This window comes from Falco rusticolus, chromosome 1 (assembly GCF_015220075.1).
Source record: "Falco rusticolus isolate bFalRus1 chromosome 1, bFalRus1.pri, whole genome shotgun sequence".
Taxonomy (NCBI): Eukaryota; Metazoa; Chordata; class Aves; order Falconiformes; family Falconidae; genus Falco; species Falco rusticolus.
In genome coordinates this window covers 100,317,961-100,343,189 of record NC_051187.1, presented here as the reverse complement: position 1 = coordinate 100,343,189, position 25,229 = coordinate 100,317,961, and the positions used below count along the sequence as shown (strand labels likewise).

Genomic DNA, 25,229 nt, shown 5'->3' with positions numbered 1-25,229 from the left:
GAAGGAACAGAATTAGCCTACCTGCGCCTTACAGGGAGAGGTGGCTCTGCACACCAACAATGGCTGGATGTGCAAGGCTGCCAACTGGCAATGCACCCGAGACTCAGCAGAGTAACATAGGCTTGACACCGAAGGCTAGGAAAAAAGCTTTCAGAAAAAAACCCTGTAGCCATGAAAGGAGGCTTGAAAGCCCTGTGACAACAGCAAAGAGTGATGAGAACAGCCAAGCTTGGCCCTGTCTGTGGACCACAGCAGACTGTATGAGGCGCTGGTGCCACGAGGAGGTACTGACTTGTGAGAACTTGTAACTTCCATCCAACCTTCACGTCTCACTGTAATGGCAGCATCAACCTTGTTTTCTGTGGCTCGGAGGAGGTAAGCCACCCCTGGAAATATTGGACAAATTTTCTTCCCTGTGTAATCCCCATGGCATTATGGCATGGTATCACTGTTCCCAGGACAGGATGCGGTCCATCTTTCCCTATGGGAGCATGACACCTTGCTTCTTAGGCTCAGGTGAACCTAGTTGGCTGACATTAGAAGCCTGATCTGAAATTTTCCTTTCTAACTTCATTCCACAGCATCCAAATGCATATTTTGAGAGTTGCTTTAATTGCAGAGTAGTCTTGTGAGTCACGAGCTCGGAAACAGGCTTTGGATTTCTAGGTAAGGAACTATGCTGTGAATTCCTTCTTACTTCGGGGATGATGGGGGTGTGTGTGGGGGGGGTGGGCAAGCAACGTGAGCGACCCTGTTTCTGGCGGGGGTGCAGAGCCCTGACCGCGGGGGCTGTGGCAGACCCACACACACACCAGGTCCCAGGGGAGCTCCTTTCCGTGTGTATTCTCAGCGCTGACCTACGGGGGCTTCGCTGGCAATGCCACCACCCGGCACGCCGGGCTGCCGCGGCCGCGCATCCTCCCGCCCGCGCAGCGCCCGAGAGGGCCGCGGCCGCCCCTGCCCGGCCAGCGGGCCCTGAGGCGGCGCGGCGCAGGCAGCCGCGGGGCTCCGGTGCCGGCCTGGCAGCCGCCCCGCGGAGGGCCGGGCCGGGCCGCGGCAGGGCGTGCGCGGGGGGCGGGGGCGGGAGCCGCGCGGCACCGCCCCGGCCCCGCCGCCGGGAGCCGGCAGATCCGGGTCTCGTGGCGCGGGCTGACGTGTGAGCCGGCCCGAAGCAGCGGGGCCGAGCCGCGGGGCCGCCTCTGCCAGCCCGGCCGCCCTGCCGCTGCCCTGCCGCTGCTCCGCCGCCTCCCACGCCGCGCGGCCCGCCGCAGCCCTCCGCGCCCCGCGACGGCGGCCAGAGCACGGTGAGCGGGGGGAGCCGCGGCCGGGGGCCTCCGCGGCGGCGACGGGGAGGGCGCGGGCCGGCCGCGTCTAGGCAGAGCCGGGCGGGTTTCCGCGGCCACCCCCGCCCGTCCCGGAGCGGGGCGGCCCGCGGGTGGCCACGGCTCGGGCTGCAGGGGTAACTTCGAGCCTGTTAAAGTACGGAAGCGACCCCGCTGCCCGGCGCTTCGCCCGGTGCCCGGAAAGGTAAACACCGGGAGAGCTCGAGCCGTGCCGCTCGTTAATAGGCGGCGCTTTTCTTTTTACAAACCAGTGAAACGTCCGCTCGTCGTCCTCACAGCTGGGCTGGTTTGGGTTTTTCGGGTTGTTGGGGTTTTCAGTGCAAAGTGGCAGTCTTCTCTCGTTTATTGGTAGGTTTTGGGGTTTTTTTAAGGATCTCATTCTGATACTTTGAGCTGAAGGGATTTCGATTTCTCTCTTTAAAGAAGCTGCAAGTGGCATGCTGACCCCAGAGTATGTGCTCCCAGGCTGCTCCCCGCTGTTTGAAAAGCGTGTGCAACTACAGTGGGAGAAATTGAACCATGTCTTGTGAAAGATAATCTCGGGAAAAGGACAACATCATGCTGTCATTAATTTATTAAAGAGAGGATTCTGGCCAGGAACTCTTCGCGTGTGTGCTCCAAGATGTGATTTGTAGCAGATTATAGTGGGAAAGGGGTATAGTGGCCTAAAAGATGACAAGAGATTGTCCATGGTCATTCCTCTGCAGTGGTCACCATGCCAGGTTTCCCAGATGTCTTGCCCTGCAGCTCAGCTGCTGCCTTCCACAGCAGTTCTGAGGCCTCAGCTAACCACTACTTCTACAAGAATGTGGCACGTGACCTGCATCAAAAACTTTTGTTTCCTGGCAAACACCTGTTTGTCTAGTCAGTCTTCAGAATTGTCTTTTAAATTATAGATTTCTGGGTGTAGGGACTGTTTGTTTGTGTTGTATACTGGCTGAACATCCATGTCTATGAATATAGATAAGTCTTGAAAACAATCTGCAGTTTTTAGAGGTGAGGACATCAAACTTTTTTGGTCTTAATAGCTTATTATGTTAATATTATTAGTGTGTGTACTGGGGAAGGTGCGTATCTGCAGTGAACATTAGTAGGTTACATCTTAGAAGTCTTTACATGCTTAGCTATTAGATTACTACCCACCTTTACTCATTTCTGTTACTTCCCAAAAGGAGACATCAAGTTAAAAAAAATAAATAATAAAAAAAAATCTTACTTTTGATTTCATCCTATATATAGTGAGAGTGAATAAATCCTTGGTAATTTCATCTAATTCTTGTGACCTATCAAGATGAAAGAAATGAAGTTATTGTTGTTGATGATTGATTTAAAAAGGTGACCCTGTCACTGACAACACAGCTTTAAATAGTAGAAGCAGTTGGCAAAATAATAGTGATTGTAATGTTAGCAGTACATTAGTTAGTTCAGTCCTGAGTGGTGTTCCTTCCTCTGCCTCTGAGATGGGCGAGTCCAACCTCTTTGGTTCTTTTTGCCCTGTTTTGTCAAACAGGAGATTTACAACTTTTGCCTAACTCGAGAGTGATATGAATTTCTGTATTTTAAGTAGTTAAGATCATTTTGTATGAGGTGCTAAACAAGTGCAAAGCCATGCTGGATGTGTTACTGGTCATTCCACAAAGTATTGTCACATGTGCTTCTCTGGCAGGCAGGGACATCCCTGACCCACTCGGGACTGTAAACCAAGAGGTTCTGCTTTAGAACTGAGGTGGTGGTAGCAGCTATTCTGTAGCTCTGGGTGGATCTTATTTTAGCCTAGCTGGATGTTACTTTGCTAATTATAGAAACAAATACAATAGACATGGTTCTATGATATTCCTTATACCATGCACGTTGTGACGGTTTTGCAGCACCTTAATCAAACCATAATCAAGTCTGCTAAGTCCGAAGTGCATGACCCAGTTACATGGGCAACGTTCTGCAGTCCATGTTCTTCCCTCATTCTGAGAGAAAACTAAGAATAATATACTTGTTAAAGAAGTAGTCTACGTAAAACCAATTTCAAAATGCATTATGGTTTTAATCACTTTGTAATTATTGTACCTGCTTTCAAAAGGTCAGTATTTGAGTTTAGAGAAAGTTAGTTTTGAACTGACTAATTGTTTTATTATTAACGCCTCAATTTGTACTTTCATATATTTAGACTTCAGAATTAGTGATGTGTGACTGTTATTTGCATAAAAGATGTGTAATAAAACAGAGTTTAGTTTCAGAATTTTCCCTCCTAGGTATTTTAGGTACTTGACATATATTCTTAAAGACCAAATTTTGTCTCTGCTGAAGTTCATCATAGCAGAATTGAGCCTAACAACATCATGAGTCTTCACAGGGCCAGTACAATGAAAACAGCAAGATCCTCTTTATCTTCTTAGAAGTGTGTATGAATGGAGAAGGTGTGCTGTGCCCTGGCGATACCAAGTATCAGATTCTTACTGTGTATGTTTTGAACATTTATCAGATTACTCATCACAACAAATACAAAAATATTTTGACAGATGCATTTAAAAAAATGGATGTCATCTGCCCATGTTCTGCTTGGGAAGTAAATCAAAGAGCTTGTGAGCCTGCTTTGCATACATGCTATTACATACATGCTTTGCATGCATGCATTTACATACATGCTGTTACACTTGATGTTAAGCACACTTTCTATTTTAACTTCCTAGGTTATAGATACAATTTATTAATTCATAAAGATATATCTAATTGCTAATGAGGCACTTGATTCTGCAAGACATTGAGTACTTGGTGGAAGATCCAAGTGCTCCCAAGTCCTCTATAAGTACAGAGGAAGCTAAGGAAACTTTGTAAGATTACCCCATAGAGCTAAATCTTGCAATCCTTGTTCAGGTTAAAAAAAAAAAAAAAAAAAAAAAAAGTCTTTCCCCAGAACAGCTCCTTCAGCTTCTGTGCCTTGATTCACCTTGAGCTAGCTTCCCCAGTTCCCAAGGAGCCTCATTTGAAGAAAAGACTCTTTAGCTCCTCATTATGAAGGAATACAGTCAGGGATATGAGGAGGATTAGTTTTAGTCTTAGTCTTACTTCTGGTGGACCTTAGGAGCAGTGTGGTCCTATCCTCCTCTTTCCATCTTATCGCTTGCTCCACAATATTGACTGGGGCAAGCAGGAGGTCCCTTAGTGCTGCTTGATATGGCTTTTCATGAAACACTTGAAGATGCTTGGAGAGCAGCCTCTGGCATGATTGAGTGGTTGTACATGTGCATGGTTATTAATTGAACAAATATGCTTCAGAGGCTTTAGTCAAAGTATCTAGCTGGTATTTTTACAGATAATGGAGCAAATTAGTCCCATTTGGGTGGAAACAGATAGAATTACACTTGATAAAAGTTTTCCTCATTAAGATTAGTTCTGATTCTTCTGCAGCTTTGCATGCATTAAAAAACATGGCTTTCTGGAGCTAAATATAGTTTCATTCGTACTTTATAAAACTGCTAGACAAGTGTCAGACCCAAAGCACTGAGCTCTCCTAGGAAAGAAAAGATTTTATCAGAAGGAACAGAAAAGCTGTACAAAAATGTAGCACCAAACATTTACATGATATAAGCAGCTGCAATGCTTTATTTGTTGAATCTTTTCAAATACAGTCCTCTCTCTAGTAATAGAGCTTTGGTCTTTTTTGTTCATATATTCACATTATGTATTTGTATATTTCCAGCTAGTTAATCATGACAGCTTTATTTTTAGCAAGGCAATATTTTTAGAGAACTTGATAAAATAATTTATGTCAGTTTTCATACGTTAAAGAGTTCATTTAGGGAAAAAACAGCTGTCCAAATGGAATTACATGAAGATATGAAGGAAAGTTGGGCGTTAGCTCTTCAAATAGTTGAACTAAATCAAGTGTGAAACAAAGTTTCCTGGTGCCAGGGGCCTTAGTTTAACAAGAATTCAAGTGCAAGTGGTTACAGCGTTGTTAGAGGCTCATCATTTTCATATCTAGGTGAGACTGATTAGATGGCACCTGTCATTAAGCACCACTATTTGAAAATACTAGATAAAGCTTTTATCAGAGAGCTCCATGAAATACGGAAATATTCTTATACATAGACTTCTCTTGAGCCATGGAGATTGTCAGATGCTTCCAATTTCAAGTTAGTATGTAGAACAAAAGTGTCTAAAGTTGAAAAAGGCCTTCTTTCCTGTGGGAAAACTGTGGAGCTGAAGGTGAGATGTGTGCTGCAAACTAATCCTGATCTTGTGAAATAGTACCATAGATTTTCCTTGTGCAAATTAATGTAATAGATTTTAAAATCTATTGCTAGTAGGTGCAGGGGAGCCTTGTGCAATTTGCATAGCACTTTCCTTCTGATAATCTAAACTAGTCTGGGAGTCTGCTGAATTAGATGGATGTTATTCTCTGGTAAAAACTGGGTCATCTTTTAGCTAAACATATGTAAATAACCAAGCCCAGAAATCCTGTTAATTGCTACAGATTCCCTCTGGTATAAGTACTGATTAAAAATATTATAATTGATAAGCTTCAGACTGTTTACTGCAGGTATGTAGAAAACCTCATTCAACTTCCCTTGAAGTCAAAGACAGGCACCCGCTAGCTTCAGATAAAATTTGATCTGGCCTAAAGGGGTTAGGAGTAGGGCTGCCAGGGAATAGAGCTGCTTTCATCTGAAAATTGAAAATCCTGCTATCTTTCTCAGCATGCTGCTACCCTGCTAAATCTGTTTGCTCAGTGGCAACTTATTAGAAACATATGTCATCTCTGGAGGAAAAAATAATGAAAATATTCCAAAGAATTTCAGTATAATTTTGTGTTTGTATGTGATTGGAGTAACATTAAGGAATAGTGTGTTTTTACAGTTTTAAGGATTTAGTATGATATTTTATAATCCAAACAATTGTGTTCTTAATAAACAAGTCGTAAAAAACTTAATAGCTCATGGTTTAGCGCTACACTTGTTGGCTCAATATAGTGGAAAAACTTTCATTATATTGTTTTGAAACTGTACATTTTTGTAAAGGAGTGAATAAGATAAGTTTTTAATGTTTATTTTTGCAAAGAGATGAAATGTCTAAAAGTCTCCAAATGGTTGACCCTTCAAAGAAATTACTTCAAAATAATGAGTTATTGCAGGCCACCTGAGCTGTGGTAACTGTCTGGATGCTCACGTGTAGCTCAGGGCAGCTCTGAAGTGGCTCAGTTTAACCTATTTCTCTTATGGGCTAAGCAAAGTCGTGTTCGCTCACTGTTCCCATGGGCTAAGAGTGTGTGTGTGGACTGTTGCCACAGCTCAGCTGGTATGCAGTGGTTTTGTTACACCATGGTATTTTGTTCATGAGTTTGAGTTCTGAGTTTCACTGGGCAAACTTTAAAGTTGGATCTACTTCGAGCTTTCAGGCTGCTTTGGTACATTTGAGCATTTTAATCGTAATTTTGATTCATAATTCTTGGAATCTGTTTTATGGATAGGTTACATAGTTTGTTATGGGGACGTATTCTTTTTCCGTACTTAATCTTTTGAAGTAAATTATTAGTTTTGTATTATGAAGCCCAAAAGTTAAGTGCAAAACATCTCTGGGGTGGGGTAACCAACAGCAACGTTGGTTTCCCTGTTCTGCTTGCATGGGGAGGCTAGTATGAGATGTCTCCTCTGCCATTTTTTGTCTGCGGGCAGTACCCTTTATTTCTGTTTCCCTGCAAAAGTCTGCTCCCTGGAAAGGCCAGCTCCTCTTTTGGGCGTGACCACTTGTTCAGGATCAGGCCTGCCAAAACATTGCAATACAAGCCTGTAGCCCTGGTTGGCACGGCACAGCATGGGTGTCCTCTCACTGCTGGTGCAGAAGTGCTTTTGGCAGGGGTTTCAGATTCGGTATGTCTTGCTCCAGCAGCAGTGCATCGCTCGTACAGCTGCAGGGGTGCTGAATTTAGGAGATTGGCAATTGTTGCTGGGGAATGGGAAAAGGAATGTTGATACGAGCAGTGGGGCAGTCTGTAGCGCCAGAGCCACTAACCAAAAGCAGGAGAATAAGCAGATTTGCCTAGGAGCTGGCTCTTCTACTTACCACTCAAGTGGAAAATCCCGTTAAAGTCAATGAGAGTTCTTGCCTTACTGAAGGCCACAGGAGAGGGCTCCCAGTTTGCTCTGTAATCTGATTGAAATACATTGTATTAGTAATTTTACAGAGGATAGCCCACCCTTGTGCATTAACACATGTCAAACAAAATGATTAAATAGCCTTTAGTCATTCAGTACAATAGGAATAATTTTGTTGTCCTAGACCATTGTCACAGCCTGCTACACTAGAAATGTTAAAGTAAAGCTGAAGCATTTACTTAGCAGAAAGAGGGTATTATTCTTGGACAATGTTCTGTGTCATTGACATCTTCTCTTAATTAGCTTTCATATTGCAAGAGATTTCTTCCAGAAAAATGTCATCATTTTAACAAAAGGATGACCAAATGCTGACAGCTGGAGTTTGGCAATAACATTCTGTATCAAATATCAGTAAATGAATTCTAAAATAGCTGGACTGCTTTTTTGTCCATGACTGGATGTGCATAATTAGCTCCTTTTCAAGTGTTTTGCCCAGAGGAAATGTTAAGCCACCTGCATGGAAATAAGTAAATAGCTTTTTTTAATCTTGGTGAGTTTTATTTAGCTCCCTTGGGGAGTTCAGTTTTGATCACTGACATCAGCCTTACACCCTTAAAGCCTGGAATCTATCTCGCTCTCTTCACATACTGGGGACTGCCCATGAAAAGGAGGATGGGAAACAGTACTGGAACAGTGTGGGGGGTTTAATGTGTGGGTTCTTGTCCTCTGAGAGATGTACTTCACGCTGATGAACCTTACTTAAACTGAAGGAAGCATCTGTGACATCTTCTGTATTTCCCTGATATACCCTTGTGTTGAACTGATGCATCTCAGGTCACCTGCTCTCGATGTTGTGGTGGTCACACAGAGGTGGATGAGGGCTGTGGGGACAAGGGATGTACCAGTACTGCAGCAGTCTTGTGGGACCATCAGAAAAAAACATCAGGCAGGTCTTTAGCGCACTTCTCAGTTCTGAGCCTGTCCCTGCTCAGAAGCTCCTTCCCTGATTTTGGCATGTCACTATAAGTATCCTTCAGTGGCTGGCTCAGCATTTCTTTGTCTTTGCTTCTATTTTTAAGGAATTGTTTTGTATTAAATTAGCATTTGTAAGAAGTACCAGATGGATGACACTGGAAAATTAATTCATAATTTACTTAGCAAATTATTTGTGGGACAGTAGTAAAGTTACCCACTAGTATGCCTTGAGCAGGATGTGGCTGGTGAGCAGTCCTCTTGTGGAGCTCCTACTGGTCTTGATACCTCTGTTGAAACCAACAAGAACAGCACCAGTTGCATACATCTGTGTGCATGGTTAGGCACTGACTTTCCGGTGAGGGAAGGAACTGGCTTAGCTTGATCTGCATGGAAAAGTTAATCTTAGATCTTGTTAATTATCCTGAGAAAAGTTGTAGTGCAAAAATACACTTGCCAACTCATTAGGCTACAGCTGGAAGTCCAGGGAGATGTGCTGATGCTTTCAAGTATAAAATCAGCTGCTTTCTTCCCCTGCCCCCTGGAATTATAGGGAAAGTGAAAAGGAGAGCTCTGAAAGTGTTGCTATGTCTAAGAACCCATTTGGGGTTATTGTATCAGCCATCAAAATTATTGCAGCTCTTTTCCCTAGAAAAGCTACATGGATGATCTGAACTGGGACAATTAGTTGAAGAAAGCTGTAATTGGAGCCACACTTCACTGTGGCAGCACTCCTCCTGGCAGGACCCACATTTATATCCTGCTTTTGCTGCCCAGTCAGACAGCTGGTTTTCTTTTGTCCTGAAAACTCAATTTTATGCCCAGGAGGAGGCCTGGTCATCAATAGTCCTCTAGAGGTCTGTGACCTTGCAGAACTAGATCCACTGAAGCCAAAGGGAGTGCTGGTATTTGTTTCAGTAAAAGCAGGATCGAGCTGTAAGAGTGTGATAGTTGATGGGAGAGAGCTTCTTTTGCCTTGTTTGTAAAAGAGGTTTAAAATTACCATTATAAAAATGCCAAGAATAATGTTGCAGTGTTTCAGACTGAAGTTCTAGGAGGGAATATTTACATGAACTTTCTAAATTACAGTAACAGCGGATAACAGATCCTTGGAATGTTTTAATTAGTGTCAATTTGTGTACAAGATTACTCTTTATTTACAGATTCTATTTATAGCCTCGTTTGAACAGAGGAAGTTGCTTTGTAAAAGAAGTTTCCGTAGAAAACTTAAAGCTTGTTTTTGCCAGCTCTATAACTCTTACAACTTAAAACTCTTGTATAAAAAAATGCAGACCACCTCCACTGGTTACTCATGCCAGGCCTTCGGCTTCTAGATTAATTTTTAGTGCAGTGTCCTCCCCCCTTGCCTTAGATTCATGCATCCATTAACTTCAGACAGAACAGCAGTTATTATTTTAAGTTACTGCTTATTTTTCTCTTTATTTTCTCCCTGTTTCTGTAGTTCCTTTTGTGATATTTCTTCCCTATTTAGCTACAAACACTTCTGCTTTCTTATACTGTACTGTAGTTTTATCCTGTGATTAGTTATTCCCTTCCTTTGCTTTATTATGGCTCTGTTACCATTTCTGCCTTGTTCCTCCTTTATACTGCTCTGGTGGAGAAAATGTGCTGTATTTCAGGTAGTAGCAGTGTAAAAAAACTAGAAATATCACAAAGATCTCTGCAGGTTAAATCAGTCAGTCCTGTCTATACATATCTCTGGTTTGTTTGTTTTTTAAGTGAGAAACCCCAAATCCATGCATGTTAATTTCTCCCCTCTATACTTTAACCCAGTCTGAAGAGAAACTTGTTGCAGAAATCAATGGATAAAATTCCCTGACCTGTCTTATGAAGTTTAGCTGTAAAACTGAAATAATAGGAGGTCAAATAGGCTAGTGAGTTGGATGTAGGTAGTTCATCAAAAGACTAACAAAACACTCAGGATTCTGTGGGATGCTGGATGTACATGTAGTACAAAAATTATAGATGATAGAAATCAACAGGAAGATATGGTATGTAAGAAATACAGAAAATTCTGAGTTTAGGATTCACTTGATTTTAATGTTTAGGCTCCTCTTGTTTGCTTGGTCACTAGTAAGCAACATTGCCCTACTGCAGATACCTTTATGTATTATTTTACTGTATACCTAATTGATGTTGAATTGGATTTTGTGTGACTAGGCAGGGCTCTAGGTGACTAGGTGAGCCCAGTCCCTAGAAGAGGCAGGATTAAAAACAGATTTTTGTGTAACCGCTTGTACCAGAAGCATTTTGAATTGCCCAGTAAAGAGTCAGCTGAGATGCCAGTTGCCCCTGGAGTACTAATGGTACCCAGGGGGACAGAGTGGCCAAGGAGGGGAAAAAAAAAAATCCTATAAAAGCAGTGATGAGATGCTTTATGAGAAGCTGATCATAGCAGTCTCTTCTTGCTCTAACTGAAACAAATTTCCACTCCCTTGGTTAATGGGTACTGTGGTCACATAGCTGCAGTTTCTCTGGGACAGGACTTCATATGCAGGATTGCAAGGGTGTTATGCTACTCAAGGCCAATGTGCAGGATGTTTTACATGCTAGAAGAGAATACTTGGAGGTGGGTAATATTATACAGAAGAACCAAACTTGGGGTATGCTATGAAGAAAATTAATTACTGAACAGGTCAGGTATTGTAAGAAAACATGGATACTAAGATTAAGTGCAGGTAAAAAGGCAAGAGAACAAATCCTTCTTATGGAAAGCTGGATAGGAGATCATGGAAGAGTATAGGAAAGAGGGTTTCTGCCTCTGACAGTAAGATAAAAATGAACATTTTATCTTTGGGGCAATGAATTGTTCATGCTTTGTGTATAGCTTTTGCTATTTTAGCCCTTTATAATTTTTCAGAATGCGTGCAGAGGCATAACAAGTCATTTGCTTTCTTTCTACATTTTTATTTTAAATTCTATGCATATTTTCATTTGTTCTGCCACACTTCTCTCAAACTGAATCACAGAATCACAGAATGATCAGGCTTGGAAGGGACCTCTGGAGATCATCTAGTCCAAGCCCTTGGTAAAGCAGGTTCACCTAGAGCAGGTTGCAGAGTCGTGTCCAGGTGAGTTCTGAGCTCAAAAGCAGATTTAACTTTATGGCTTGTTAGAAATATTTGACAATTGTGCTTTGAGTTATTGCAGTTGGCTGAAAAACAGTAACAAGGAGCTGAAGAGGGTTTTATAGCTCTTCAAATTAATGTGGAAAGATTCTGTTACTTGTCTGCTGTGCTGTGAGGTATTTTGCTCCCAAGGATTTTTTACCTTCAATCTTCAAGAAAATAGCATCACAGACAAAATAGTTCTTAGCAGAGGAAATCTTCATCCATTGTATGTATTGTGTATATGATAGTCTATATTTTAAAAGTCCCTGGATCCAGGAAAGATAAGAGTTAAAGGGCTTAGAGGTTTTGATGCTGAAGATGCTAGGTTTAGTCCATGATAAATCTGCCGTGACTCTGATTTATGTATCATACAGAGTGAGTGTTTCTTTGAATACTGAAATCACAAATATTTTTACACCTCCTTTATACCAAGAAGTAGAGATTACCAGTATGTGCACTTTGATTATCTTGCTAATCAGCATCATGTTGGAGTCACATTGGAGGGCATCCAGCACATGAAAAATTGACAAAACTTCTTGTTTGCCTTTATGCTAGAAAGGAATTCAGTTTCGCAATGATTAGGGTGGAGAAGCAAAGTATAATTTCAGTCTCCCAGAGCTCACCAGCTGCATGCTATTTACTCAGGAGAGGTGTTGCTGAATTGGGAAATAATGTACAGTCATTGCAATAATTTAAAATACAGAAGAGTCTCCAGGTACAAAAAAACAATCAGATTGTAGCCATAAAGATTGCTTTTCTGATAGTAGAGTGTATAAAATATAGTACACAGCTGTAGGGCTGGCATTGGGGAAGATAATAAAAGAAGAAACAATTTGCAATAATTACTATAACTGAGTGCTATATTTTTAAATCATGAGAGACTAGAAATATTTTTCAATATGGCTTCATTGCCTACAATTTCAAATAGATGCTCAAGTCAAAAGGTAATGGTGGATCAGAGACCATCCTCCACTTTACTCCCGAATTATAGTAATTCTGTCTCTGATTACAGTATTTTAATTTCAGTAGTACTCTTTATGATTGCCTCTGTGGGCCTCTTTACACTAGAAAGGTCGTATTGACTCTTTGATGGTACATCATATTTGTCCACGTTTACTAATTCTCTCTTTTATTATGCTCTCTATCAGTTTGCTTAGTCTAGAGGCCATAATATATACCTTCCCAGCTGTTAACAGTGAGAGCTTTGGCATATTTACCAAATGTATCTTCCAGCTGTTTGTAAACCCTATGAATTAAATACTGTACTAGCAGTAATATGGCCAACCCAAAATACAGTAATTTTAAGTAGAGTAAAAGTAACTCAGAGTACTTGCAGGTATTAGACATCATAGCCTTACCAATTGCTGTGGTCTTACCAGTTGCTCTATAAATTTCAAGAAAAACACAGTAGCAATAAAAAGAAAACATACAGAAAAATAAGTAAAATAAAACTACAAGCTTTTCTTTTCTTTCTCTGGGTCATGAGGAAGAGAACAGAGCACATCCTCCCATTTTCTGCGATAGACCGTAGAACAACTCTATTTGCAAAAGGTGGAGAGCTGGTGTGACTCACAGCAAAGAGGTCAGAGCTGGGCAGAACAAGTTAGCCGCTGACGTGAGATCAGACAATTGGAAGTGCTGGGAGGCAGGCAGGAAGCACATTGCAATTCTGGAACAGATTTTTGATACAAACAGGCTGCTGAAGAGCACACAGTGGAGCCAAGGAATCCTGCTCTGTGATATATAAAAGTACTAGTCTCTTATTACCAAATCTTAGAAAGGTCACAAAACATTGATAAACTTAAGGATCCGATTACACAGCCTAGTTGATATTTAGTACTTTATACATTCAAAGTGTGTTACAAATAATACAGTTATTAAGCCAAAAATGCTTTAATGAGGAATATGGACATGAGAGTGTCAGTTTGCAAGTGCAAATCATCGTATAGCATGGAGTGGGTGTCTCTTCTTTATAACTGGTCAGCCACATAGAAAATCTGTTTCCTTCAGTTCCCAGCAAAAAACAATAGCATAGAGGGGATGATAGCTGTTGGTTTGGTTTTAAGTAGTAAAATAACCCAAGTTTAGCAACTGTATCAGGGGAAAACCTAATGCTGTTCCCAGAATAGGTGGTCCATCTTCAGTCCTTTGCCAATCAAAGAGGTTGTCAGAGGCTTGGAGGAAGGGAAGATAGAGGATGATTCCTTTCAGCCTCATGTGAATGTGAGAATACTTGTAAGGGATCTTTTGTTGAAAGTTTGGGTGGCGTTTTACTTGGTGACATGTGTTCTTCTTTATTTTTAGCTCATTAAGGTAATTTTTCCTGTACAATTCAGATGTCTTAGGGTAAATTCCTTCTAGCACACCTCCACTTAAATGTTGTATGACAGATTATTTTCCCCTGTTTATTGTCTGGTTTTTTTCAGTTGTATGCTCTACAAAGAATGTTTGCCTGGTTTTGTTCTGATGACTCTTACCTGATGTTTCGATTTCTTGTAGTCATATATACACACTCCTCTGTTAATTGCTGTGACATTATTATGTGTTACTGACTCCTAAATTCTTTCCAGTTACGACAAAATATTCTTTTGCAACTTTCCTGGTTCAAATACCTTCTTTTGGATGTTAGCATTGTGTCCAGAGACACCATTTTGCACTATTTAGCAATCAGTGCTTTTACGGGTTCCTCGTGCTAAGATAGTTTTAGAAAGGCTCTTCTGGATGATGTTGGCTATCATCCAGGGAGCTTGTGTAGTTAAAAAATTTCTTCTATTGCTGTCATGCAGTTCTACTGGTTCTGCAATAATATCATGAAAGTTAGTGTAGTAGCTTTATAATTAACTCTCAAAAAGAATCATTGGAGCATCTCCTGTGATCTCCTGTATATTGGAGAACATTATATCTAAACCTGGGTGCTTCTGTACTTTACTCAATAACCTGTATCTGACTGAAGCACATCTGAATGGATTGAGAGATGGGAAATCCACCCCTTCTTTGGCAGTTTGTTGCACTGATCGGTTACTGTAATGATAAAATTGTATGCCTTGCTTCTCTTTTGAATTTGGTTGATTACAGCTTCCGGTCATTGGTTCTTGATGACCTGTTCATTGAAAAACTTCTCAATACTCAGGTTTATTTTTCTATGCAAAGGTACTTGTATGCTACATAATCAAGTAATCTCTGTTGTCTTTTCACTACATTGCCAGATTACTCTTCCTTAGTGTCTAGGCAAAGAACTTTTCCTCCACCCCTTCAGTATAATTTTTTTTTAACTCTTTTTCCAGTTTCCAGTATTCTTTTTTGAAAAGTGGAGACCCTAGCAGATTAAGGGCACTGATGTTCAAGCTGTAATGAAGACATGGATATCTCTTACCTTCTTTTACTATCTGGCTGTCTCCACCACAGCAGAGGGTAGTACAGAAGAGTGGTAGGCATTGACAGAGGAAGGACTTCTGAAATGCTTTTGCTTTTTTCCGTCTCTCTCCATTCATGAAGATACCTTATAGCCATATGGGTTATTTCTCTTTCTCCTAGTGAAGATAAAACATTAAAATGCTTATGTGTGATCAAGACTTAAGTTTTTATAGCTTACAGATGAAGAGCACATCTGTTGATTCAGCACACCCTTATCAAATGGCTGCCATCTTCATAAACTACTTGTTTTAGGAAGTTGAAGTGTTGTATCTGCTTTATGCTGCTGCATTTGTTAAGCTTGCCAGCTATTCTCACATTAGTGCCCCAGTGCAGGCAACACAAACAGTCTGAATCCAGCTTTATTGCTGCTAAGTTAACATAAATATTTTGAAGGTATTATTATGCAGAACTGATCTAATACATCATAAGAGGCCTCATTCAAGAGTAATTAATCCCTGAGTTGACCAGAAGGATAGAAATGCCTTGCAATTTGTTACCCATTTTGACCATCAATTAAGTCACTGAGGAAGTTATTGTTAAATAGTAAAGATATACTTGTATATGCTTGACACGTGTGGTGTAAGTGGTTTTAGCAGGTGAATAACCTAGAATTGATTCCCTACCATGTCCATTACAGCGTCTTTGAACTTTCTGTATTGCTAAGTGAATGACCTACTTCTTTGATCTAAAATTAGTCTGTGTAGCTCCATTTTTAAAGTGTTTCCAAGTACATCCACTTTTGTACCCCTGCTGCTTGCTTTCATTATACAACAAGGATGATTGTTTCTCCCTTTAGCAAAGAACTTACTGGGTTTTAAATTATTTTCCTGTACATTGATCCAGAGGGAGAATGCCAGCAGTTTGTTAGGGTTTAGGAGTACATATTCCCCTGACTTTTCAAATTGTGTGCGTACACTTAAGAGTCCCACTGTGCAGATGAGAGACCAGAATTTAATCTTTGTGGTTCTTGTTTGTGAGGATGTATTTCATTATGGTATGTGGGGAAAAAAACAGGGGGGAGACACAAATTCTTGTAAAAAAATTATTTGGTGCTCAAAGGAAGCCTGTGTGAGGCACTGCTTTCAGCAGCATCAAAATGTAACTGCACATACCTTCTTCATTCATGCTGCCAAATGAATAATAGGATTACCCTGCTTTGTTTTGCTTTTTCACCCTGGCATTAAATGAACTGAAACTTGATGTGTGAGTCTGGAAAATAAGGTCAGTTGAAAAAGAGTTCATTGTCCTTTTATTCTCACCCTTCTTAGGTGTTCACAGACAAGTCAGGTTTATCCAGAGAGCCATGGCAGAAGGTGGATTTGATCCTTGTGAATGCATTTGCTCACATGAACATGCAATGAGAAGACTGATTAATCTGGTAAGGATAACATGAAAATATTTGGAAGGGTGGTAATTCAGCTCTTGCAGGTTTTCAGTTACTGATGCTTTTGATTCTACTTCTTTGGTTGTATGTACAGCTCAAATCTGTGTATCTGACTTTCTGATGAGCTTTTGAATAGTTGATGCAGATGATCGCTTTCTGTTTATTTCCCAGGGCTGCATTTTGACAGTATTGACAGTGTTTCTATTGAAATGTTTCTCTGTAGCCCTTTTTTGGTCTGCATCAAAACAAAGAAACTGTCGTGCAAATTCTTTCAGTTCAAGGAGATACCCCACACAGGAAGTTCCACATACTTATATGGCAAGATAACAATGTCTAAATTTTTAAACCTTTAAAAAATTCTGAAGTTGAGAACCCAGTGATTTTGAGTTCTGAGTTCTGTTTCTTGCGATGTCATTGATATGGTTGAGCAACCTCAAGCAAATTATTTTACATTGCTGCAACTGTGACCTGTAAAATAGCAAGGATTCTTTGCTTCTGACTAGAACTCAGTTCATGTCCATTGAAGAAAAAGTTACAAAGTGCTCTTTTTTTTTTTCCCCTAAGTAAAAGTGTAAATTTTTTAAAAATAATACTAAAATTTGTGAATTGTCAGTGAACTTGATTACTAGTCTAATTTGGTTAAATACCTTTAAGATCACATTGTACATCAGCTTCATTTGATGTACTTCCCCTTGTTGATTTTTCATAAATTCGCTTTTATCCCATTTTCTGTCTTAGGCGCTAAATTAATGTCTTTTTAAGTGACTACATCAGCCACTCAAGGCAGTATGTGTGAAGAGCAGCCTCTCTAGGATCAGGCCCTTCTTCAACAAGTTTCTTATCAATATTTTAGGAAGGTTATGAAGAAAACATGGCATCCAATAGCCTATGATAAGAGTAGGGCTGCTGTGTAAGTCTCCAAAGAATGTATGTCCAGGAATAAGAAATCAGTTTATGTGCTTGCCTTTCAAAATAAAACCACTCCTACATGCATGCATCTGCAAAAGAACAAACTTATTTAAAATAGTACTTTGCAAGAAGTATATAGCTTGTTCTTGCAAATGTGTGGGTTGCACTCATATAGCCCTGCCTCACTCTGAGCATAAAATCCTCAGTGTCCACACTGTATTGGCCTTGGAGTGTATTGTTACATTATCTCATCTGGAGTGCCAGGGTAAGAACCTAAAGCCAGGCAGATGCTGTATTTGTGTGTGGTCTCAAGGAGCTTGGCTGACCCCATTTTCCAGAACTTCTCTGCTCATGCATGTCTGTGCTGCAGAACATATGACATTGTGTTCTCACATTGCACCCCTGGGCCTGTGCACACAGAAAGCCTCCTCAGAAACACACAGGCCACCCTGGGAGCCAAAATACCCCAGACCAGGCTCTCGCAGTGGGAGGGCTATATCAGTGGCAGAATTGTTGAGGGTGGAAGGGACTTCAGGAGGTCATCTAGGCTGACCTCCTGCTCAAAGCAGGATCAACAGTGAATTCAGACCAGGTCATTCAGGGTTTTTATTCCAGCTGAGTCTTGAAAACCTTCAAGGAGAGCAATTCTGCAGCCTCTTTGGGCAACCTGCTCCAATGTTTGACAATCCTTGTGGTAGGGAACTTTTTCTGTCCACTGTTCTAGTATCGAACCCTCTGCCATACAATACTATGAAGAGCCTTTCCCTGTCCTCTCAGTAACCTCCTTGTAAGTCCTGGGGCTGCAGTTAGATCTACCCAAAACAAGCCCAGCTCCCTCAGCCTCTCCTTACAGGGCAGATGTTCCAGGCCCTGGTGACACCCTGCTGAATTCACTTAAGTCTTGTATAGGGGAGCTGGAGACTGGATGTAGTATTCCAGATACAGGTTTATGATGCTGAGTACAGGTGTTTGATCGCATCCTTCAACCTGCTCGTGCACTGTTTAAAGGTCAATGCTGCTGGCCCAAGGGTGTAGAAAATGGAGGCTTCTGTGGAGAACATTTGTCTCTTCTGTGGAGCCTTTACATCAGGGCCCAGCCATCCTAGCTCATGCTTCCCAGTTAGAGGTGCAATTTCCAAATCTTTTGAGCTGTCTCTGCTACCCCCATATGGACACTCATACACATACTCTTTCCCAAGAAGGATTTTCTTCTTGACCTCAACATGACATTTGTGCCGTGTTCCACAGTTGTGTTGATTTCCAGACCTTGAGGCATCTTGACACATGCTAAAGTGGTGACAAAGGAACCCCCAGGACCAAGCTTCAGGAAGTTGGGAGGGAGAAAGGAGGATGTATGTTGGCTGCCCTTTCCTCTGAGGTTTGTCAGATGCAAATCTGAACCAGTACGGTTCATACTTTCAATCCCCATTCAGCATTTTTATCTTTTCCTTTTCTGCTAGAAGATACTGTCAAGCAATGGCACCAGTTAACAAGTCCTTTTTATGTTGTGGTTGGAGAGTTCTGAGTATGAATGAGATAGGTGAGTTGTGTCCAAAGTCAGAAGAAGTGGCACAAAGGTCTGTAATATTTTGTTCCTGGGCCGCTCCATGCAGTGTAAGGTGGGTGCAAATAGATTGTCTGGAGGAACACTAGTTCCTGCATTGCGAACGTAAACAGAGCACATCATAGACGCACACTCCTGGGCAGTCATGAAGACCAGTCTAACAGTGTTCCTGTGTAGTTGCAGGAATGGAGTTTATTGCTCAGTGTCCAGCTTCCAGAAAGATCATACCAATTAGCATTTGAAACTGTGAGGAATAAGGGGAAATGCCAGATTTCATCTATCCTAAAAAGTAAAACAGATGCTCCTAAATATTTATAAGAGCAAATCACTAGCTGGGATAATTCAGCAGAATCTAGAAAGAAAAAGTCTCAAAAGTCTCAGTCAGCAACCAGACTGTCCTCAAGTAACCTACTGCATGATTTTAGCAGGAGAGTTGCTAGACCTTCATTATTGCATCTGTAATTTCTATGCTTCATTAAGAGTTTGCTTTCTAAGCTGCTGTTTTGCCACTCAGTCTTACATGACATCAGCACACAGGAATTTTACTATTTGTTTTAAAAGGAACTGGGACATTGTTCTCAAAGTTGAACACCACAAGTGTCAATTACCTCTAAAAGTTGGATCCTCACAACCTTTACTCCATTGCAATACAAGGAAGCTAGGCAATCTGCAGTTGTTTGGCCTGTGGGGTAAAAAATATATCCAAACACGCTGTATACCCAGAATAGTTCCCTATACCTGCTTAATTGCTGATTTTTTTTAAACCTAGAGAGACATAAAACACACCAGAGTACATTTGAATAGTGGTATAGCTGTGAATACTTGCCAGGATTTTGGAGCAAATTGTATAACAAGGTGGTTGCAATTATCTCCAGACCAAGCATTGTAAATCCAAAATTTACAGAATTAAGATAAAATTTAACAGAACAACAATGTAATTATAAGAGAGGTCGAGGTGTGGAAATGTACTTTCAGGACTCTTCAGTCCAGTAATGAAATTGTGCAAAAACCCCATGATTGACATAGACTGTAACTTGCATTTGGGTTAATGTAAACTAATTTTTATGAACTAATTTGTTTATACCTGTATACATCAACGCTGATAAGAATTACGGCTTCTGCTAATGAAGAAGGCATGATGTATTCAGTCATGGCTATTACATGTAGAGTTAAAAATACGTATTGAAATACACAAGACTTCTGTTAGAGTTAACTGTATGGGAAATTTGAATGACACTGCTATTCCAAGGTCAGGAGGAGGTCAGAAAGTCTGGCTGTGCAACCTGAAGTTCTCATTTTAATTCCCAACATATTACTTTTAATTTCTAATTTAATTGCTGTATTTACGTTGAAATTCTTAGAAAATGTGTTTGGCATTCAAAGTACAATCTGTGGATGAATATATTCCATTTTTTGCATATAGTTTAAATCTCTACTTGAAATGCAGACTTCAGTTAGTCTTGTCATTACAATTAATGCTTATACAATGAAAAAACAAAAGCCATTCCACTTAAACTCTTCTGTATTAGCAACACTACAGAAAATCACAAACAAGAAAGCTGTTTGTTTTTAAAAAGCCTAATTCTTACTTAGCTATGTGGCTTGATTATTTTTCTGTAATTAATTTTGCCTAAGCAGGGTTTTGTTGACTTTTTTTTCTTCTTAACTCATAATACTATGAATAATTTATAGACAGTAGACAGTGGACTGTGTATCTCTAATGCACATGATATTTTTAAAAGTTTTTTTCCTGCTTGTTAGGTTAACTGAGAGATACTGTTCATACCCGCAGAACTTTGTATATACATAAGTGGCCTTGAATTCTCTTATGCTGAATGTTCTATCGTTTTCCTGAAGTGGATTGCTCAGAGTTCTGCTTGGTGTCAAAATATGAACATTTTGCACATGTAAACTTCTGTAGTATAGCCACTGTAAATAGTAAGCAAATATTATGATTTTCAAATATCCCTAGCAAACAATAGAAATCTAAATTCTTTGTGACTTCATAAATATCATTTCTAGTATGTAATACCCATGGCAACATCTGTTGTGATTTGGTGGTGTTGCGTAAAAGTTTGACTATTTACTCTATGGATATAGCAGATAATCGGGAACTTCCATAAGAGGAAGTAAGCATAGAAGAAAAACACCACAACACTTTCGATCCACTACAGATACACAAGAGTTGTCAAAAGACAATGATAGCTTGTATGGCTTTATCTCCTGTTCAGTCTCCTCCAACTGCAAAACTTATTTTGACAAGAAGAGCCAAAGTTCAAGAATGAAGAGCAACAAATGACATCAAGTACTTTAATGGGGACACTCTGTCAGACAAGGGGCCAGTTGTTTGGAAGAGTCATGGTGAAGGACTTTCTGTGGTATCCAGAGGAAATGGTTCCTGTCTTAGTTGTGGCAGAAGACAACAAATCTTTAGATAAGAATGATGTTATACTTAAACCTTTTTATTTCCCTTTTTTCACTTCTTTTGTAAAATAAAAATCTGATTGCACTATGTTACTCCTCTGGACTTCAATGCTCTCTGAGTAAGCATGGCTGATCCATAGAGTGTTTTAGCCCATGTCTCAATTCAAGCCTGAAAATTAGACTGAAAACAGCGTGTGTGGTGCCGGGGGATACTCATACATAGAGCATCTTTCTTGAAGCCTGAGACATGTGTATGACTACATAAAGTGGCTAGAAATGTCAAAGCAAGCCAGTAGTGCACATAGCTTTGTGTGATGTGAACGTCCTTCCCCCCCTCCTTGTGATGCAGTATTATTTACTTTACAGAAACTGTAACTTCAGAATCCCCTCATACTAGTTTCTATGAAAATGATCAATATGTTCTTTAAGCCAAAACATTTATAGTTCTGTAATGCAAAAGGACCCATTTGATGAACTGCCAGCAGTTACACTGCAGAGATTTCATGGCCTTACAAACCTCTGTGGGAATTACAACCTTGTGTTTTGTTCTTATGTAGCGAATTGCAAAGCAATGGCCTATTTCTAGTTATGTTGCTATATCAGAAGGCTTGAATGGCTCAAAAACCCTGGGGGATACAAAGCAAATAATTCTTTATTTTAATCTCTCTTGTGTTTTGAGGTGTCACTAGATTTTCATAGCAAAAATTGCAAATTCTCAAACTATTTCAAGACAATTGGTTCAAACACTCTTTTGTCAACCAAGTTTCCACATACTTGTCTTGGCCAGGACATTTTAGAGTCTTACTATTATAGACTGGCATAGTCTGGAATAGTATCCATGAATCTTGGCTGAGGGAGACTTTGTGCAAACAGCACAGAATAAACACAGATGACTGAAATAGATGTGTTGTGTGCTGCAAATGGTTGAAAACGCTCTCAAAATTGTCAGCATGGCTAAGCCCAACTTGAGCGGTCCCTCAGGCAACCAGCAAAAGTGAGTTAACCTAGTGACATGGCCCTCTACTGAAAGCACAGCAGAACGATACCGAATACGTTTGTGATAATTTAAAGTGACCTTCTAAATATAGAGGTTGCCCTGGAGACTTCTTACACATGTTCCACAGCATTTGCCTTCTAATTATTATTTTTTTTAATAGCAGTTCCTACTGCTTCCAGTCTATAGCCCTTCTTAGCCAACCCCCCCAAGAGCAGGAAATTGCATTTTGCTCTCACTTTTCCCTTTTTTTCTTGGTGTTCAAACTGGTTCAAAAAGGACCTTTCTTAACAGCTGAACCTTAGGTTGCTTATTAAGGCAAAGAAGCTATCATGCTGAGATACAGGGGGAAAGGCTTGATGCATCTCCTAAGGCGCTGAGCCAAAAGAATAAACACAAGGTTGGAGTGGCAGGGTGTGAGCCTGTTCCTGAGCACTCTTGCTCCACTGACTTCCATTTCCCCACCTTCACTGGGTGCTCAAGGTGCTGCTGTTGTACAGGTTAAGCGCCCAAAACTATGTTGCAGAATTCATGCACTGCTAACGACCTTTAACTTAGAAACTAGTTCTGGATCAAGCAGTGTAAATGGAGACTATTTTCTAGACAGGTAATGGTTGTTTGGGAAAAAAAAAAAACCCAAACCATTAAAAATTGTGTCCACTCAGGTCTATGTCCCATGGACACCATTTTTACCTGTAAGGAGTTAGGTATCAGGACTTAACTGACCGTTGAAGGGGCCTGTCATTCTTTGCATTTCCTATTCATGAGCTTTGTAGTATGCTGGAAGCTGCTGCTTCTTCACCAGTATATGCATTTTTATATGTGTGTATATATATATATATGTAAAAAACAGGCTCAGTCGAACCTCATGATTGTCTCAAAGCATGCATGTGTGACAGCATTGCAAGCAATGTAGAAAATTATGCATTGAAAATTATGTCAGCTTGATATTGCAGAAGTGATTAATAGCTACAACCTGTATTATGAATGGCTGAACTCTGATGATCAGAGCTGTTTGTAGCCATCTCATTTGAGGAAAAAGGAGAAAATTTGCTTTTTCTCTCCAGCTATATGTGGATCTAATCAACACTTAGAGCAAACTGTAGTTATTTGTTGGAACTCCTAGTTCTAAACCTTTTCCTCAAGGCTTTCTACATGGAAGTACCCTTTTCACTTGCTAATATGCATCATTTTGCAGAAGATACCCAACTGTTTGGTCAAAAAACCCACAAGTACTCCGTTTTGGGGGTTTCTGTATGAGTTTGCTAATCTTGAGAGCTCTGTGTATATGGAGCATGAATATTTTCAGATGCCTCTGTAGTAATACTGTGTAATATTTGATCTCATCCATTTGTTGTCAAGTATTTCACGTAGTCAGAGGTGCTGTGAGCTCCTTGTAATGATCCTGACTATCACATAGCTTCATCTTCTTTTCCCTTACTCTCCCTGTTCTGCTAATTCATTCTGCTTTGCATTCACTAAAAGCAGGATGCCAGTGATATCCCAGGTCCTCAAGGCCAGCAAAATTATAAAATTAAGTACAAATAAAAGTAATGGAATTGTAGGGAAGTGTGGGAAGGGGGATCTTGACACCAAGGGGAAACAGCAGTCTCAGGAGAAATGAGAAAATAAAGAGAAGAATGCATTCTTGCCTGAATCAGGCTCCTATTTGCACAGTGGTCCCTCTGACTTTCTTATCTGCTGCATCTTCCTCCATAAAATTTAATGTATTTCAGTATGAATGTTAATGTTCTTCCCTCTGTCCTAAGTGGCTGGTGGGTTTGGGGTCTTACAGATCAGTTTGTAATCTAGGAATATTCTGAAAGGTACTAACCATCCTTCTCTCTCGTTTTCCATGGGAGAGAAAATTACTTGTCACCTCAGAGGACCTAACTCCATATTTTTATTGCAGACTGTTATTCTGTACTTGTATGAACAATCATTTATTTTATTTTAATTCTTCAGATGCCCATAGAAAACGTAGGAGTGGGGAAGGTAGTGTTCACTTTTTCCTTGTTTGTTCCTCTATGAGAAGCTAATGTAGTTTAAATGACAATTCAATTCCTTCAATATACCCTCTTTTCCCCTTATTTTTCTCTTATTTCTCTTGGCCAGCTTGTAGCAGAGTAATGCATGTAGGTGTCATTTTTTGCATCTTTAAATCTGAACTCTATGGATAAAGCTACAATTCAATCTGCAACCTGGCTTGTATTCAGGATTGGCCTATCCTACCACAGCAATTTATTTATCATGTTGTTTACTAAATCGTTTATATACTTTGGACAGAACAGGTGTGGCTGCCAACAAAGCTTAAACAATTATTTCATTACCCAGAAGCATGAGAACACAATCAGGAGTATACTATGGTGTTGTCATCTTCTGGCATCATTGGAGGAATGTTAAAAAAGAAGAAGCAAAAAAAAGCAGAGCTTACAACTGGTCTAAATTGCAAAAAAGTATTTTCACAAGGGATGATATTTTGCCCTGTTATCACATAAAATTTTCTATCAACAGCCTTTATGATTCCATTCCACTTTAAATTTACTTTTATTCATGGGATAAATGACCATATCAAGTTACTTATTTGTCCTTGCTTTCCTACTTACCTATCCTTTTCTTTTCATTGCCCCATTATCCTTTTCTGCTCCCTCCTCTTTGTACCTAATTGATCTGTTTTTCACACATCTCTCTGGGCTTTCTTCCATCACAATTTTTGTATGGAGGTCTTTTCTTGACCTGGTTCATGAACTTGCTAATTTTTCATTCATGTCTTTTCTGAGGACTTATTTCTGCTTTGAGCTGTCTCAAAAGTTACTGTAAAAGGAAATTATTTTAATTATCCCTACATAAATTATTTACTTTCATCTCATCTACCATTCACAGTAGACTTCATTGATTATTGCACTGTGTTCCTGCCAGTAGTCCTGTTGTTCTTGTTACCTCTTTATTACACTATTTCTGGAGTTGGAAAGTGGATAGGGATTATGCAATTATTTCTTCTGAAA

General features: G+C 40.2%; 1 protein-coding gene across 5 annotated transcripts in view; it reads left to right on the top strand.

The window, feature by feature from the left end:
• Positions 1-25,229, top strand: part of SMIM14 (small integral membrane protein 14) — a 55,527-nt gene that overhangs the window by 13,586 nt on the left and 16,712 nt on the right. For 3 of the 5 annotated variants that reach the window (XM_037391664.1, XM_037391672.1, XM_037391682.1), the window contains one exon: positions 16,218-16,327. In XM_037391664.1, the coding sequence (XP_037247561.1) occupies positions 16,253-16,327 (75 nt within the window). In that variant the 5' untranslated portion in view covers positions 16,218-16,252. Of the gene's footprint in view, positions 1-1,173; positions 1,305-1,392; positions 1,528-16,217; positions 16,328-25,229 lie in introns of those variants that run through there. The other 2 variants (XM_037391691.1, XM_037391698.1) reach the window with 2 other exon arrangements.